We start from the raw sequence: 14740 nt of genomic DNA, 5'->3' as shown, positions 1-14740 counted from the left end.
GCTGTGTTAGCCTTTTCTATTAATATTGTCTTTTTCTGTAGTGATTGAATTGTCGAGAATATCATTAAAGGAGCTTGGCGTCTTATTAGATGAGATCTTCAATGGAATCTTAGAATTATCATTATGAGATAAGGTTTCAATGACGTATTAGACAGAGACAGATTAACAAATGCGAAGCTTTAAGTTGTGTTGGTTTGAATTCTTTAGGAATTGAGGTTTAAAAAAAAAAAATCTTTAGGAATCAAGGTTGTGTTTGCTTCAATTCCTTAGGATTTTAAAAAGTTATTTTTAAAAATAGTACTCGTAAATCTTACTTTTATTTAAATATGCATGCATGGAAGTAATAAATTTTAGAATAATATAAATATGAAGGCAAGGAAATTTAAAGTTATCTTTATTTTTAAAATTTTTAATATGCACAGTTGAGACCAATTTTAAAATAAAATATGCTATTTAAGTTGTTTACATGAATTCATATAACAACTTTATTAAATAAGTAGTTATTTATTTTTATCTTATAATCAGGACAAATATCTCCTATTTCTTAATTTATTTTAACTATAAAGGGTGTAAAATCTACTCTGAAATAAAACAAAGTATAATTTGCTTTTTCTTTTTTAAATTGTACAAGGATGAGAGATTTTAAAATAAAACTTGTTGAAAATTTAATTTATGTGGGGTTTACATACCTTAAAATAACGAATTATTCCTTATATTTTTAATTTACATAAAGCAACAAATTCTAAAATAATTTTGCATAAGATTGAAACGGGAAGTTTGTTTGCATTCTTAATATATATGAATGGGTAGCAAAGTCTAAAACAAAACAAGTCATTTATACAATATGAAGGAAACAAATTCCAAAACAAAAGAATTTGTTAGAGAGTTTTAATTTATATCGATGTCAATAATGTTTATATTGGAATGTTTGAGACTATAAATGAAATGAAATAGAATGACCATTAATGAACTGGAATTGTTTATCGGAGGGATCAGTGATTTTGTGCAATTATTGTTTAAAAAATATTATAAAATTAATATATTTAAATTAGTTATATTTATGGTTTTCCAGTTTTAAAAAGTAAGAGAAAATGAAAATTTTTATGACAATATTATTTATATTAAGTTATTCATTCCTTGACCCCCAAATTGGGTTGGAAAAAAGTGGATATATGATAGCTAAGGATAACTTGAAAGGTTATCCCAAAATATTTCAGTCTCTCTGTTTTTTTTTTTTTAAATTTACAAAACAGTTCCATTTCCCTCATTTTCTTTTTGGTCCAACTCCTTTTCATTCCCCTTAAATTAAGAATTAAATCTCCCATGCATCACCTAGAGTCTAAAATCTAGATATTGGAATAGTTTACCCCAAAGTAATAATCATTAATTTATTAAATATTGGGAATATATATTAATGATATTCTTATATATGTCAATTCTTGTATTGATGTGTTGTAATTTTTGTGTGTGTATACCATGGAATAATTCTCACAATGCTTAAATGAGAGGAGCTCCTAATGTATAAATAATATTAAGATGTGAAATTGAGATAGTAAATAGGCCAACACACTGCCTTTGAGCTTTCAGGCTTCCAGCTCTGATTCTCCAATACACTTTTACCCTCTAATTATTTTTGTTGTTCTGCACCCTCTTTTCTTATTGAAATGGTTTGTTTAATCCTAAAGAATTGTTGCATTCAATGTGTATGGTGGAATGACTCTTAGATAACGTCTAGATTAATGAATTTGAATTTAGATTTAAATTTTATATTTAAAATCTTACATTTCAAATTGATATATTTAAAATCTTTTATTGTGTAGTTTAAAAATTTTAAATGAAAAAAATAAAAAAGTTGATATTTGAAATGAAAATGAAAAATTGAGAAAGACAAGTTTGTCTCTAATTCTTAATCAACAAAAGGCTAGAATGAGATATGAGAAAAGATACAAGAGTTATATAAATATCAATAGTAAAAATAAGGGAAAAATGAGGTGTTTAAAGTGACTGAAATTTCAAAAAATTAGGATATGTGGAGAGAATTTAAAATTACAAAATAATTGTTATAAGAAATTCATTTAGATTTGAGTTAAATCTAAATTTATAATTTTTTATGTATTTAAATGAGAAATTTGGATCAAATCCAAATTTTTTATAAATCCAAACACACCATTAAGTTTTGTTGTTCCCTCCCTAATTTTTTTTTTATAGGAATGATTTTTTCCACACTTTCTCTTGAAAAGTTACCACATTTAATATTTGTGGCGAAATAACTATAAAAACAACGTGTTTGGACAGGACTCAGTATGATTTTTCTTTGTTGCTACCAGCAGATTCTTGCCTCTCTATCTACTTCACTGCTCTCCTCTCACAAAAATTTACAAATGATCATTATAACTTTAGTCCATTATTTTATTTTTTTTAATCAATTTATTTCATTCTATTCATTCACAACAACTAAAAGATCATTCTCCTGATGACATATTTTCTATTTTTTAATTGCACACTAGAGGGTATATGAATTCTAAACTTAAAAGCAAGACAAGTGTATAGTGGATGCTATCATTACTTAAAAAAAGGTTAAAGTTGACCATTATTTTTGACCTTATTTGATAGTTTTTAATTGTCAAATAAGATGACATCATATATTTAAGATCCTCTTATTTGACTATTATTAATCATTAAATAAAAAGACCTTAACTTGAGAGTTATTTTGAAAAGTCCTTCAAGTAAGGATTTTCACATTTGACATTTCTTTAGTTCTGAAAGACAATACTTAACGATTATTTTAAAATAACTATCAAATATATCAATATGTTAGATAATTTGGGTAAAAGATCAACCCCAAGTTTGAAAAAATATATCATAAATAATCATCAAGTAATTATGGTATTTTTTTTTAAATGAGAGCTGTTTTTAAAGTAGCCCCATGCACATTTGGTTTTTTTTTTTTTAAAAAAAGTCATATACAGCCTAGATTTCAATACAGCATCAACAATATACTATATTTTCATTAAAATTATTTCTAAACATCTTACCAAAAAAAAAAACATTCCCATACGCGTTTGCAAAATCTCTAAACAATCAAAATTCCTCAACTAAGTGGCCTAACACATCAAAATTGGCCAAAGTTATGTACTAAACTCCTAAAGTAAGTGGGCTTAGTGATTGGCGCACTATTCATTGCTGGAACATCATGACCAATTCTTAAAGGATTCTTTCAATATGACCAGCTGCATACCTTACACAATAGATGTCTTTGAAATACTACAAAGAACAACAACAAAATCAAGTTATATAAGTTAACTAAAGTTAATTATAATTTATAATTTAAGCTAATTAAGATTTATATATACCTCATCAGGGATTGTCTCAGGGACATGAGCAATGATATCTTTCATGAATTTCATCAGGAAATAGCTGCAATCCTAACTCTAATCTGGCTATAGTGAACACTTTGTAAAAACCAAATATCAATGAAATAGTATAATAATTGAGGTTCCTTGATTAAAAATTTGGCTAATTAAATGGATACATTTACTTAATTCCATGTGTATATAGAGTCGTTTGCCTTCAAGGGGCTGGGGATGAGCTTTTCGACTGCAGCATGGTTACATCATCACAGCTATAACAAGGAAATAAGAAATTGATCTGAGAAATTATATATGAAAATTAAAATATAGTGTCAATTTAACTTATTAAAAAGTGCCATTATTTGTTTCTTATTGCTCAGCTTCCCTTAACAAGATCCATATACCATATTTTTCAAGCCACATGATTAATTATAATAAACATCCAGTGCCCCCTAATAAGAAATAACAAGTGTTAGCAAACAACTTAATATAAAAAAATACTTGTACTAAAAGTATATAGAAAGTGGCGACCCTTAACAGTAAGGAGCTAAGAATAAAGTATTCTTGCCTACTGCCTTGTCCTTAAATTGATTTGAAAGCTTACTTGCTTGATCTTCAAGAGTTTCAACAATAATGTCATTGTGAGGAGAGACTTCATAGGGACTAACTAGCTTGAACATCATCAATTCAATGCCACGAGGGACCATGAATGTGTTATAAAAGTACCTTGAATGTCAAAATAAATAGGGTAATAAATACACACACACACACACACACACACATATATATATATATATATGATATATAATTCAAGTAACCAAGTATGATTGAAGAAATACCTGATATAGAAGCTCATCAAACTAGTGCTTATTATATTGTGCTTCAAAATTTCATTTAAAATTTCATCCTAGACAAAATCAAACGAGCCTTATATGTTGTATAGCCCATCCTAAAAAAGTAATGATATCCCCAAGTGATTCATTACATGCCATCTTAGTAACCTTAGCATAAGTCTCAAGTGAGGCAGGGAATGTGTTTCCAACATTAAGAGACACAACCATTCGATGGAAACCTGGCTGACTCTTTGTTATTCCTTGACATCCTACCTTTTAAGAGGCTCTTTCTCTTTGACTGTGCAACAAAAAGTTAGATATATGTGAGTTAAATTATAAGAGTCTAAACACAATTAATCAAACCATACTTTTTATTGACATACCTCTCTCGGCTTTGGCTACTTCGCTGCCTTTGCCTTTGTCACTGAAACAAAGTGGCACGACCATGTAATGAAGCTCCCCATTGTGTCTCTTATTGTCTGTGCATCTTGTGTGGGAAAAGACAAAGGAGATATTTGTTCTCTAGAGATCCTTCACTTGAAAAATTTCCCGGAGTCTTGAACAATGGCAGAGATTGAAGGTTTCAAGAGATCTTAACAAAAACAAGCTACTTGGAATACAAATTAAATTACTACAGTTTCTCATATTCAAGAATAATAGCTTGTTAAGATCTCCAATTGATGCATGAACCTGCAATAATCCAATACATCCTTCAAGATTTAGTTTCTTAAGATTTACTGCCCCACTAAGATCTGGAGTCTCAACCAGACTTTTAGAACCATGAAGATCTATGCTTCTCAAACATGGCAAGCTCTGTAAATAAACAAACCTTTTTTATTGTTACTAACAAGTAACAAGTTAAACTTTTGAACTATATATAATAATCAAAATTCAATTTTGTTCTACAGAAACACATCATAATGATCATTGTTCATCATTTATTATAAGGTTAAATCACAATTCTACTCTTAAACTATAGGTATATGAGTGTTTGGGACCCTAAACTTATTTAAAGAGGAACATAGCACTAAAAATGAATTTAAAGTCTTAAATGCTCTTGAACCTATAGTTTAAAGGTAAGCTCTTTGTTACATTATGTGCCTTACCTTTTTCCCTTCCCACAAATATCTTATTTCACTGTCTGACATGATCAACTCAATAAGATATTTTGGATTAAATCTTGAAGGTAAATAGTTGAATGGATATCTTGGCCATGAAAGATATCGTAATTGGTTGGAAAGATCATTCAAGTTTCCTGAAAACTTCATGGGAGGCAGTATAAGCAATTTCAGGTAGCTCATCTGTGATAAAACTTCAGCCTTTAATGGACTCTCTGATCCAACTTCTTGGTTCAAAACGATTGCTTCAACATTTTCCATTCCCTAATTAAGAATAAAAACATCATATAATGTAAGAAAATAAAGGGCATCTTTGATTAAATGGTTTCAAAATATTTCTTTTTGAAAAACAAAAATACTTTGTTTGAAAATGCGTTTTCTGTTATTTGTTATGAAAAATAAAAAATTTAAAATTTTTTTTAAAAAACTAAAAAACCAGAACATTTTTGTAATGTTTTGTTACTTTTTGTTATGCAAAACTAGAAAAAAGACAAAAAAAAACTATTCAAACAAATTTTTTTTTTCATTTTTTATTTTCAAAACTTGTTTTAAAAATTACTCTCTACAGAATTGTTTTAAAAACATAAAAACAAGAAACATATTAAAAAATGCCCAAAACCTCGATCGACTACATAATGTAATTAACAAGAATACAACTCACTCTGTTTATGTCTCGAAGATCCAGGTAGGACCATAACCTACTTCTCTTTTTCGAATGCTTGATAGATTGTTCATGAACAATTTTCCTTCCAAGTTCTTGCAACAAATCATGCATCCAAAGTGTGCCATTGACAATGCTTATGAGTGACCTATCATGGAGAAGTCTAATTCCATATTCAAGTACAAACCCATGATATTGTAGAATATTTGCAACATAGTTCACGTTTGCTCCATTAAAGAAGCAAGCAATATCAAGAAATATTTCTTTCTTCAATTCATCTAGCTCATCATAACTTCTTTGAAGAAATTTCATGACATCTCTGTTAGGAATTTCTTTCAATCTCTCTAGCTCAGTTCTCCATTCTGATTCTTGTTTCCCAATTAAATGGGAACCAAACACTTTGATCGCTAATGGAAGGGCTTTAGCATATTGCAATACACCATGGGTCAACTCTCGAAAATCGTTCAAGGGATAATCACAATTGAAAGCTTTTAAACAAAGAAGCTGAAGAGCTTCATGATCCTTTAATAGTTCAACCCTATAAACTTTGGACACTTGATGTGTATGATGATATAGAATATGTTCATATCTAGTTGTTATGATGATTCTACTCCCTTGACCAAACCATGCTAGCCTTCCAACCAAATTCTCCAATTGTGATAGACTATTAATGTTATCTACAACTACAAGACTTTTAAGGTTTGAAAGCTTCCAACTCATGATATTCCTTCCCTCGTAAGTGTTTCTCACACGTACATTTGTCTTTAGGATTTCAGAAAGAAGCTGTTGTTGTAGATGGACAATATATGCTTCACTCACATTGTGAAGGAAACAAGAAGCATCAAATTGGTAGGAGATTCTGTCATACACAACTGCAGCAAGAGTAGTCTTCCCAATTCCAGGGATTCCAGTGATTCCTACGAATCGAACATCATTTGATGATTCCAAATTTAAAAGGTTTTCTAAAGCTTCTACATGAGATTGCATCCCTACAAGATCATCAGCCAAACTTGAGAATCTATGCCCCAATTCGCTAATTGCTTTGTTAACAATGTTGTCAATGATTTCCTTTTCTGATCTGGAAAAAGAATGTGATTGTTACCTAAAAAAACAAGGAGACGTAAATTTAAAGGGAGAGTCTATTGCAAAAAACTAGCCTATATATTGAGTGAGAGATCTCTTGAACTTATAAACCCCATTTCTTTTATGAGGCCTTGTCGACGTAGGACTCAACAATATATCAACAAGCACAATATATATATATATAAGGAGATAGGGAATATGAACCAAAAGTTAAAAGTCCATATGTAAGAAAAGGGAAGACATGACTATTGATCTAGTTTTATTGTATTTTTGTTATTAGTCCTTGTACTTTGTTTTTATTGCTCCATGTCCCTAAAGTTTTTTTTTTGGATAAAGGTGCATTTCTATCTTTGAAGTATTATTTGAGGAGCACCCAATACTCTAAACTATTTGCTGTAGCATTTATGCCGCTAAAGTAATTAAAATTTAGCATTTTCTACCCTAACATTAAATAATAAATGTTGACCATTACTATGATGTGAGAGAAGGTAGTTCAACTATCTAATTGACATTTGTAAGTATTTAACATTAGGGCGGATAATGCTACATTTTAATTACTTTAAGGTGAAATGCTATACCAAATAATTTAGGATATTGGGTACTTCTCAAAAAATACTTAAAGGGCAAAAATGGACATTTACTCTAGTTTTCTTGTTTGCAATATCAGTCCCTCTATTTTTAAATATACCCAAAGGAATGATAGTCTAGCATTAATGATATTAAATTATTCAATGCATAATTAACGATGTTAAATCTTTTGCTAAATGTTAAAAATAAGAAAGAAATATACAGAGTAGCAATGATAAAATATAGAGTAATGAAAATCAATTAGAAGAAATTGAAGACTATGCTTGACTACACTAAGACAAAATATACCCAACATCAACACTAAACAAAAATAACAATCAATAGCTTCAAAATCAGAAAAAATTAAATAAAGTATCTTGGTGTGGCGAACGAAATCAAAGTAGAAGAAAAGAGATGAGTTTTTGAAGTCTATAACAACAAATGAAATAACACCTAATCTTTGTTTCACGTGCATTGAAATGACTATTTACGCATAAGATAATTTAACACTATAATTAGCGTTGCTACATCATCATCCCTCTGATCATAATTAATTTAAAAATAGGTGAACTAACATTTATACAACAACAATAATAACAACAACCAGCCTGATGAGAAAAACTATAGGGATCCCAACAAAACGGGGAAAAAAGAAAGTCCAGACCAATAACAAAACATGATCAAACTGTAGGAACCAATTATAGTTGTGTTTTCCCGTAAGAAAATTAAATCAATGCAAGAACAAGAGAAGACCACTTACTTATTCCGTACATCCCAGCCAGGGAGAGTCGCTACTTGAGTCAAAGCTAGCCTCCATCTTTGTACCTTGTCTATATTATCACTAAAGTTCTGCTCATGTATATCAAAGGCTTCTTTAAAATTCCCACTTTGATGTTGTACCTCAGATGGATCTACATCATAAAAAACTGGTATAACAGTGTATCCAGATTCGAAGAAGATGAGTTCAGAGATATTTGCCAATTCTTCCACGCACCACGTAGAATCAGCGAAACGCTTGGAAAAGACAACGATATGAATCCTGGATTGCTTTATTGCTTTGACAAGCTCTCCTGAAATGGAATCTCCTTTCTGAAGCTGTCGATCATCTCTAAAGGCAAAAATGCCTTTTCGTTCAAGAGCTGAAAAAAGATTAGCAGTGAAACCTTTTCTTGTATCGTCACCTCTGAAACTTATGAACACTTCGTATTTCCAAGTTCTCATTACTCTAAAGTTGGTGATGAGAGAGAGAGAAGAACGTAACGTAGGAGTTTAATTTCATTTATTCTTCCAAAGTTTGGTTATGGTTATACGTAGTCGTGTGAGAGAGACATGTTTATTTTCTAATATCGAATACTTAATACAACAGCCAGCCACGTACGAAGATAAACATTGACTTGAGGCGAGTTTTTTTTTCCCCACATTCCCCAGAACCCAAAAATTGAAGTTAAAAACTATTGCAAGAAATCTTATTTAAAACCCAATTGGATACTAAATGTGAGAATAGTGATGTGAAAAAAAGAAGAAGAAGCAAAGTTACATGAAAAGTTGGATATAATTTTTAAAATATAAAAATAATTATAGGGTTAAATGGCCAACTAGCTTCTAAATTATAAGTACAGAAGCATATATGTGCGTGTGTGTGTATGATCCTAAATTCATTTATTGTGCAATATTTTTTTTAACTTTTAAAATCAATATATTATACTTGTCATTAACAAATGTTAACTTCAACCATCAATCAAATAAAAAGTTACAAAAAAAATGACCTAAAAAATTATAAAATATGACATGTAGAAAATTTTCTTATTCATTTTTTGTAATGTTTTTATCTTTTTTTGTATTTTTTTTTGTTAACAGTCAACTGTTAACCTTTGTTGATTGTAGGAGTAACATTATATAATTTTTAAAAGTTAAAAGAGAATATTATATAAAAAATGAGATTAGAGTTTCATATGTTCTTGGACCTATATTTTAAGAGCTAATTTTCCATCTAACCCATAATTATATTATTTTCTTATAACACATTACCATAATATTCTTTATAAAAATCCTTCTGTATTATGCTTTTATTTAAAAATATTAATAGCAAACCCTTAAAATATATCATACTAACCCGGCCACTGTCCACGTCATATCATATATGTTGACGTGGAAAGGCCCAAAAAAAAAAACATTATATTACATAGACGCACATATATATGTGTGTGTGGATGTGTATCCTTACCTGGCCGTGTTTACTTCTAGGCCATTAAGACAACCAACTGCCTCAGACTTCATAAAAAAATTATTTATATAGTAAACCTGTTGATTTTTTCACTTAGAAATTAATTATTGCCGCGGTCTTAATTGTAGCACTAGTATGATTATATATTGAGAATATATGATATATTATTTGTCATTTCTATCATTAAAAGCAAGATCTTATAACTGACTCATCATTATTGGAAATTTATAGGGAAAAATTTGGCTTTGCATATGCTTTGAAATTAATAATTTCGCTTAAGTTTCCAAACTTCTTCGCACTGTATATCTTGTTCTGTAAGTTTACTTACTTTATCAATCTCAGCTATCAATCCAAAAATCAAGTCAACCTAAATATAATAATCTATAAGGAAGCTTCAATGAATTTGAAACACCAATTGCACAAATTTTTTTGAAGAAAACGGAAGCAAACCCTTATTACTCTTGACTAGAATTAATAATAATTTTTTATTAGCTGAGATATTTTAAATATATCTACCTCATTTGACAATTGAACGCTATCTGCTCTGTTTTTATATTCTCCAAATGTAATATTTTAAAAGTATTCCAAACTTTGAGGTAAAAAATATTCCTAACAAAAGTAATCCATCCAATTTTTTATTAATTATTTTCACTATGTTTGGGAAATTAACAATTCCTTCCCTATACTTTTGACCAAGTTAAAGTTTTGTCATTGAACTTTGATTTGGTATAATTCAGTCCCTATAATTTTGATTCAATTACAATCCAATAGTTAAATTTTGACTATTACAATTTGCAATTCAATCCTTATAGAATAATTTATTTAAAATGTTAGTCTTCATATTTTAAAAAATAAAATTATAAAGAATAAATTTATTATTAAACATTAGGGACTACTATTTTAAGTGGCTAAAATCTATTGGGAAGGACTAGATTATATTGAATTAAAATTTAAAAATTAAATTATAATTGAGTCAAAGTAATTTGTATGAGTTAAAGTTTATAAACTAAGTTATAATTGAGTCAAAGTGAATGGATAAAATGATTAACTTTTTCAATTTAAAAAATTAATGCAATTTGTATACAACTTTTCACAATTATCCATTAATTAATGCAGTTCAATGGAGGGAAGAGAGGTGATGAAAAAAAAAAACCATTATTTAAGCTGAATGTGAGAGACAATGGCGACTTTTTTCTTAAAAAATGAGTTTTTATATGTATATTTACAAATATTATTAAATTTTGTGAACAATATTGTATTAACTATTAAACTAATGGATATCCATATAAAAAACTAATGATATGGTCTTACGAAAGTAAGTAGCATGCTGAGCATAACTCGCCGGTCTATTTAAAATCATTAATGAATTTACCGTAAAATTCCTGTTATTGATAATTAAAGATGGGTAAAGTAAAAAAAATAAATTCACTCCTAAACTATAATTAAGTTCAAGAGCTTCTTGAACCCTAAAGTAATTTTTGGTATAACTAATTTTTAGTATAATGTTCTCCTTTAACTTTTAAAAATGGTTCAATTTAGCTCCTATTATTAATAAAAGCTAACTTTAACTATTATTTAATTATAAAATAATTTTTTTAAAGAAAGAAGGACCTCAAAATTACAAAAAATGACCAATAAATTTTCTCGGTCATTTTTTATAATTTTTGAATTCATATCTATAATTTTTAGGTCATTTACTAGAATTTTTTTGGTCCTTTCTTGAAAATTTTTGATGTTATTTTTTGGTCAATTAATAATAAAAGTTAATTTTTGTTAACAGTAGGAGTCAGATTGAACCATTTTTAAAAATTAAAAAGAAACTTACACCAAAAACGAATTTAAAGTGACAGACACTCTTAATCTTACAATTTAAGAGTCAATTTATTGTTTTAGCCTTAAAAGGTTATGTAATTAGGAGACTCCCACATTTTACCGAAGGTTTACTTTTTTATTGTAATTGTGGATGTCTCCTATGTGGGTGTATATATATAAAATAAAGGGTTAACGAGTATCCTAAATCCTTAATTATTGCGCGAATAACATCCTAAATTATAAACTTTTAAAATATGCAAGAATTCCTCTTAACTTTTAAATTTTAAATGCCTGAAACCCTATCATTAAGTTAGAGAAAACGACCATTAGTGTTGTAGTTATGGGACCCAGTCGCACGCTAATGTAACACTCATCTTAACCTTTAAAATAACAGTTATTTTTTTTAATTTAATAACGAGATTTCAAAAGCTTGAAATTTATAAATTGAGAGGAGTTTTCGTATATTTCAAGAGTTCAAAGTTTAGGATGCTATTCTCGTAATAGTTTAGGGTTTACAATACTTATTAACCAAAAAAAAAGTAGAGAGAGAGAGAGTAAATTTTTTTATATATAAAAAAATCAATTAAATAAAATGAACATAACTTTCAAAACATGAGCACGAGGAACCATATAATGAGAATGGAAAAGGGGGGAAGGAGGGGCCGGGGGAGCAGAGAGGGTGGATTCAAAATTTGTGGGTTACTTCTCAATTGAGAAATGTATCAAATATTTTATTCCACTATCCACGTCCCACTTGGGTGGTGATTGATTACCTCGTCAACTCCTTCCAATTCCTAACTTAACACATTTTCTTTGGTTCTAATAATATAATTAAAGGTGTCATGTAATAGACATAAAATGGAATACATAATTTGTCATTTATTAAAACATAATATGGTTAGATTATGAAAATCGAGACCCAGTAATCTTTTTCGTTTGAATTCCAGTCTGCCTTTTAAAACATTACTAACAAATTATTAAAGGGGGTACTTTAAGTAAATAAACTAAAGTTTTTTCCTTATAAATAAAATTTAAAAGATGACTTTTTTTTAATACAATCAAATTATACACACGCACATAAATATGTCAATTGCCTAGGGCCCCCAAAAAGTGCTCTAAATACCCTTACTCCTAGTATGTATAAATTAAATACATGTATTTATATCGTTATGTAATAAATGTCAAATGAAAAAGGAAGATTTACAGTCAGCCTCCTATTAAAAAAATTGATCATAGATAAGTACAAATATGAAATAGATTATTGTTAAAATGAGAACAGGATTTATTTTTTCTCGAATGAAACTTATTGTTAAACCTTATTTGTAATTAATTCTTTTGAGAAGAGGTTGGTTGTAATTCTAACAATAAAAAAAATAGAGCCTCAATTCTTTCTCCCATTGAAAATCATTTCACATTTTCAAAATAATATTTAATTAGTGAGTTGGCTCTAAAACTTAGCCATTACTTATTATTTTATTTTTTTCTTACAATTCTCATTCTGTCATCTTTATTTCTAACTTTCTCTCACTTTTCTTCTTCACTCTTCCAATTTTTTCCTTTTTCTTATTTATATTCTAAAGCCTAAAGAAAGTATTGGTTAGACACCTTTTTTGCTGCAATATTTTTTTTATATTTTTCTATCTAACCAAAGCATTTGGAGCATACACCGTTCAGTAGGGACTTTGTATTTTTGTCTTTGTACTACTTACTATCAAGTATGTTTGTTCCTTTTTAATTCAAGCTTTATTTTTTAAAATACAAAATAATGAGTGTTTGTTTATTTATTTTTTTTATTTCTAGTCAGTCTCTAAATTATAATTCTAGGATACATATTTGTTACCAGAGTGAGTGTGGCTAGCCTCCATCTTTGTACCTTCTCTATATTGTCACTAAACCTTTGCTCATGTTTATCGAAGGCTTTTTTGAAATTCCCTCTCAGCTGATTGCTTTCTTTAAATGGAATCTGCATCAGCATAGTTTTTGGAGAAAACATAAAATAATACAAATTCGGGATACGGCGATTGCTTTAATCAAGTAGCTTTTCTGAAATGGAATCTGAATGTCCTCTCTGGATCCTTTCTTCATCATCCATGAAGGTCAACGAATCATTTCGTTGAAAAGCTTGAAAAAGATGAGAAATGAGGTCGTTGCGAATGTCCACGAACGTACGTACTTCGAAACTCACAAGCACATCGTATTTCAGGATCATCCGAGATGCTATGCTGTCTTGGACAATAGATCTCGTCCATTATGTGACCCAATTTGCTTCTAATTTCCTTGACGTTGTTACCAACAACAACAATTCTGACTCTGATCTTTTGGTGGGACAAAAAGAAAAATACAGGAGAGACAGAAAACAAACTGAATTAACAATATAATTCCATACATATGTATATGACAAGAAGCTCGAAACAGGAAATTCTCACACCCCGCCTCATCTTCTCTGAGCAATTCAACAATCCTGCATCTCCATTGTTGTCTTCTCCGAAACCTATGCTTCTTCTGTATGGTGCTTGCAAGAATTCTTGGAGATTGCTGCCCACATCCATCATCAGCGCGACACGTCGTTATACCAATTTTCTGCGATGTGGATCCATCTGAGGTCCGAAAACAGAGGAATACCTACAAAATGGCATTTACTGAACACGAATAAAGGTTTACAGCAGATTTAGACGACATTCATCTATGGAGGCAAGCTATGACACACGTAACCAATTTGTGAGGTTGGGATGTACGGTATGAGTAAGTAATTACCATGGATTCTTTTCTTGGTCATGTTTGTCCACCAAGTATCAATAGGCAAAACTGTAGAGAATTATATTTGAGTAATTGATCAATTAGTAAAATACACTGTCAAAATGAGTAAATAAATCCACTCACAGTTAGGGGGCAAACGAAATTGATTAATTTGGTATTTGCCTTCTTAATTATGCCCAGGATCATCATACTCAGAAGTTATTGACGAAATCGTTACAGATGTTAAGAAAAACATGGAAGGGCTATTCAATCATATGAAGTGGATTCTATTTACAAAGTTAAATTGTTGGCGAAGGAACAATCATTTCAAATCTTTTGTAAAAGAGCCATCAGAA

The 14740-nt window shown here is 29.4% G+C and overlaps 1 protein-coding gene across 1 annotated transcript; it reads right to left on the bottom strand.

Annotated features, from left to right (window-relative positions):
- Positions 1–3043: 3043 nt before the first annotated feature.
- Positions 3044–8833, bottom strand: LOC129316599 (disease resistance protein RPV1-like). Its single transcript, XM_054961013.1, has 9 exons — positions 8373–8833; positions 5963–7040; positions 5290–5565; positions 4567–4996; positions 4190–4481; positions 3955–4076; positions 3533–3622; positions 3354–3452; positions 3044–3264 (listed from the first exon to the last, which is right to left on the bottom strand). Exons 1-4 carry the CDS (start codon positions 8831–8833, stop codon positions 4706–4708), a joined length of 2106 nt encoding a protein of 701 aa, XP_054816988.1. The 3' UTR covers positions 3044–3264; positions 3354–3452; positions 3533–3622; positions 3955–4076; positions 4190–4481; positions 4567–4705.
- Positions 8834–14740: the final 5907 nt, after the last annotated feature.

This window comes from Prosopis cineraria, unplaced genomic scaffold, assembly GCF_029017545.1.
Source record: "Prosopis cineraria cultivar Desert tree isolate PC_DT_omini unplaced genomic scaffold, ASM2901754v1 PC7, whole genome shotgun sequence".
NCBI classification, from domain to species: domain Eukaryota; kingdom Viridiplantae; phylum Streptophyta; class Magnoliopsida; order Fabales; family Fabaceae; genus Prosopis; species Prosopis cineraria.
The sequence above is the reverse complement of the archived record's forward strand: the minus strand, read 5'-3'. Positions and strand labels throughout refer to the sequence as shown.

Coding starts and splice junctions, on each gene's coding strand:
- LOC129316599 (XM_054961013.1), bottom strand. CDS start 8,833: ATGAGAACTTGGAAATACGAAGTGTTCATAAGTTTCAGAGGTGACGAT. Junction 5,566..5,962: donor ATCTTCGAGACATAAACAGA/GTGAGTTGTATT, acceptor ATTCTTAATTAG/GGAATGGAAAATGTTGAAGC. Junction 4,997..5,289: donor ATTTGTGGGAAGGGAAAAAG/GTAAGGCACATA, acceptor GTTTATTTACAG/AGCTTGCCATGTTTGAGAAG.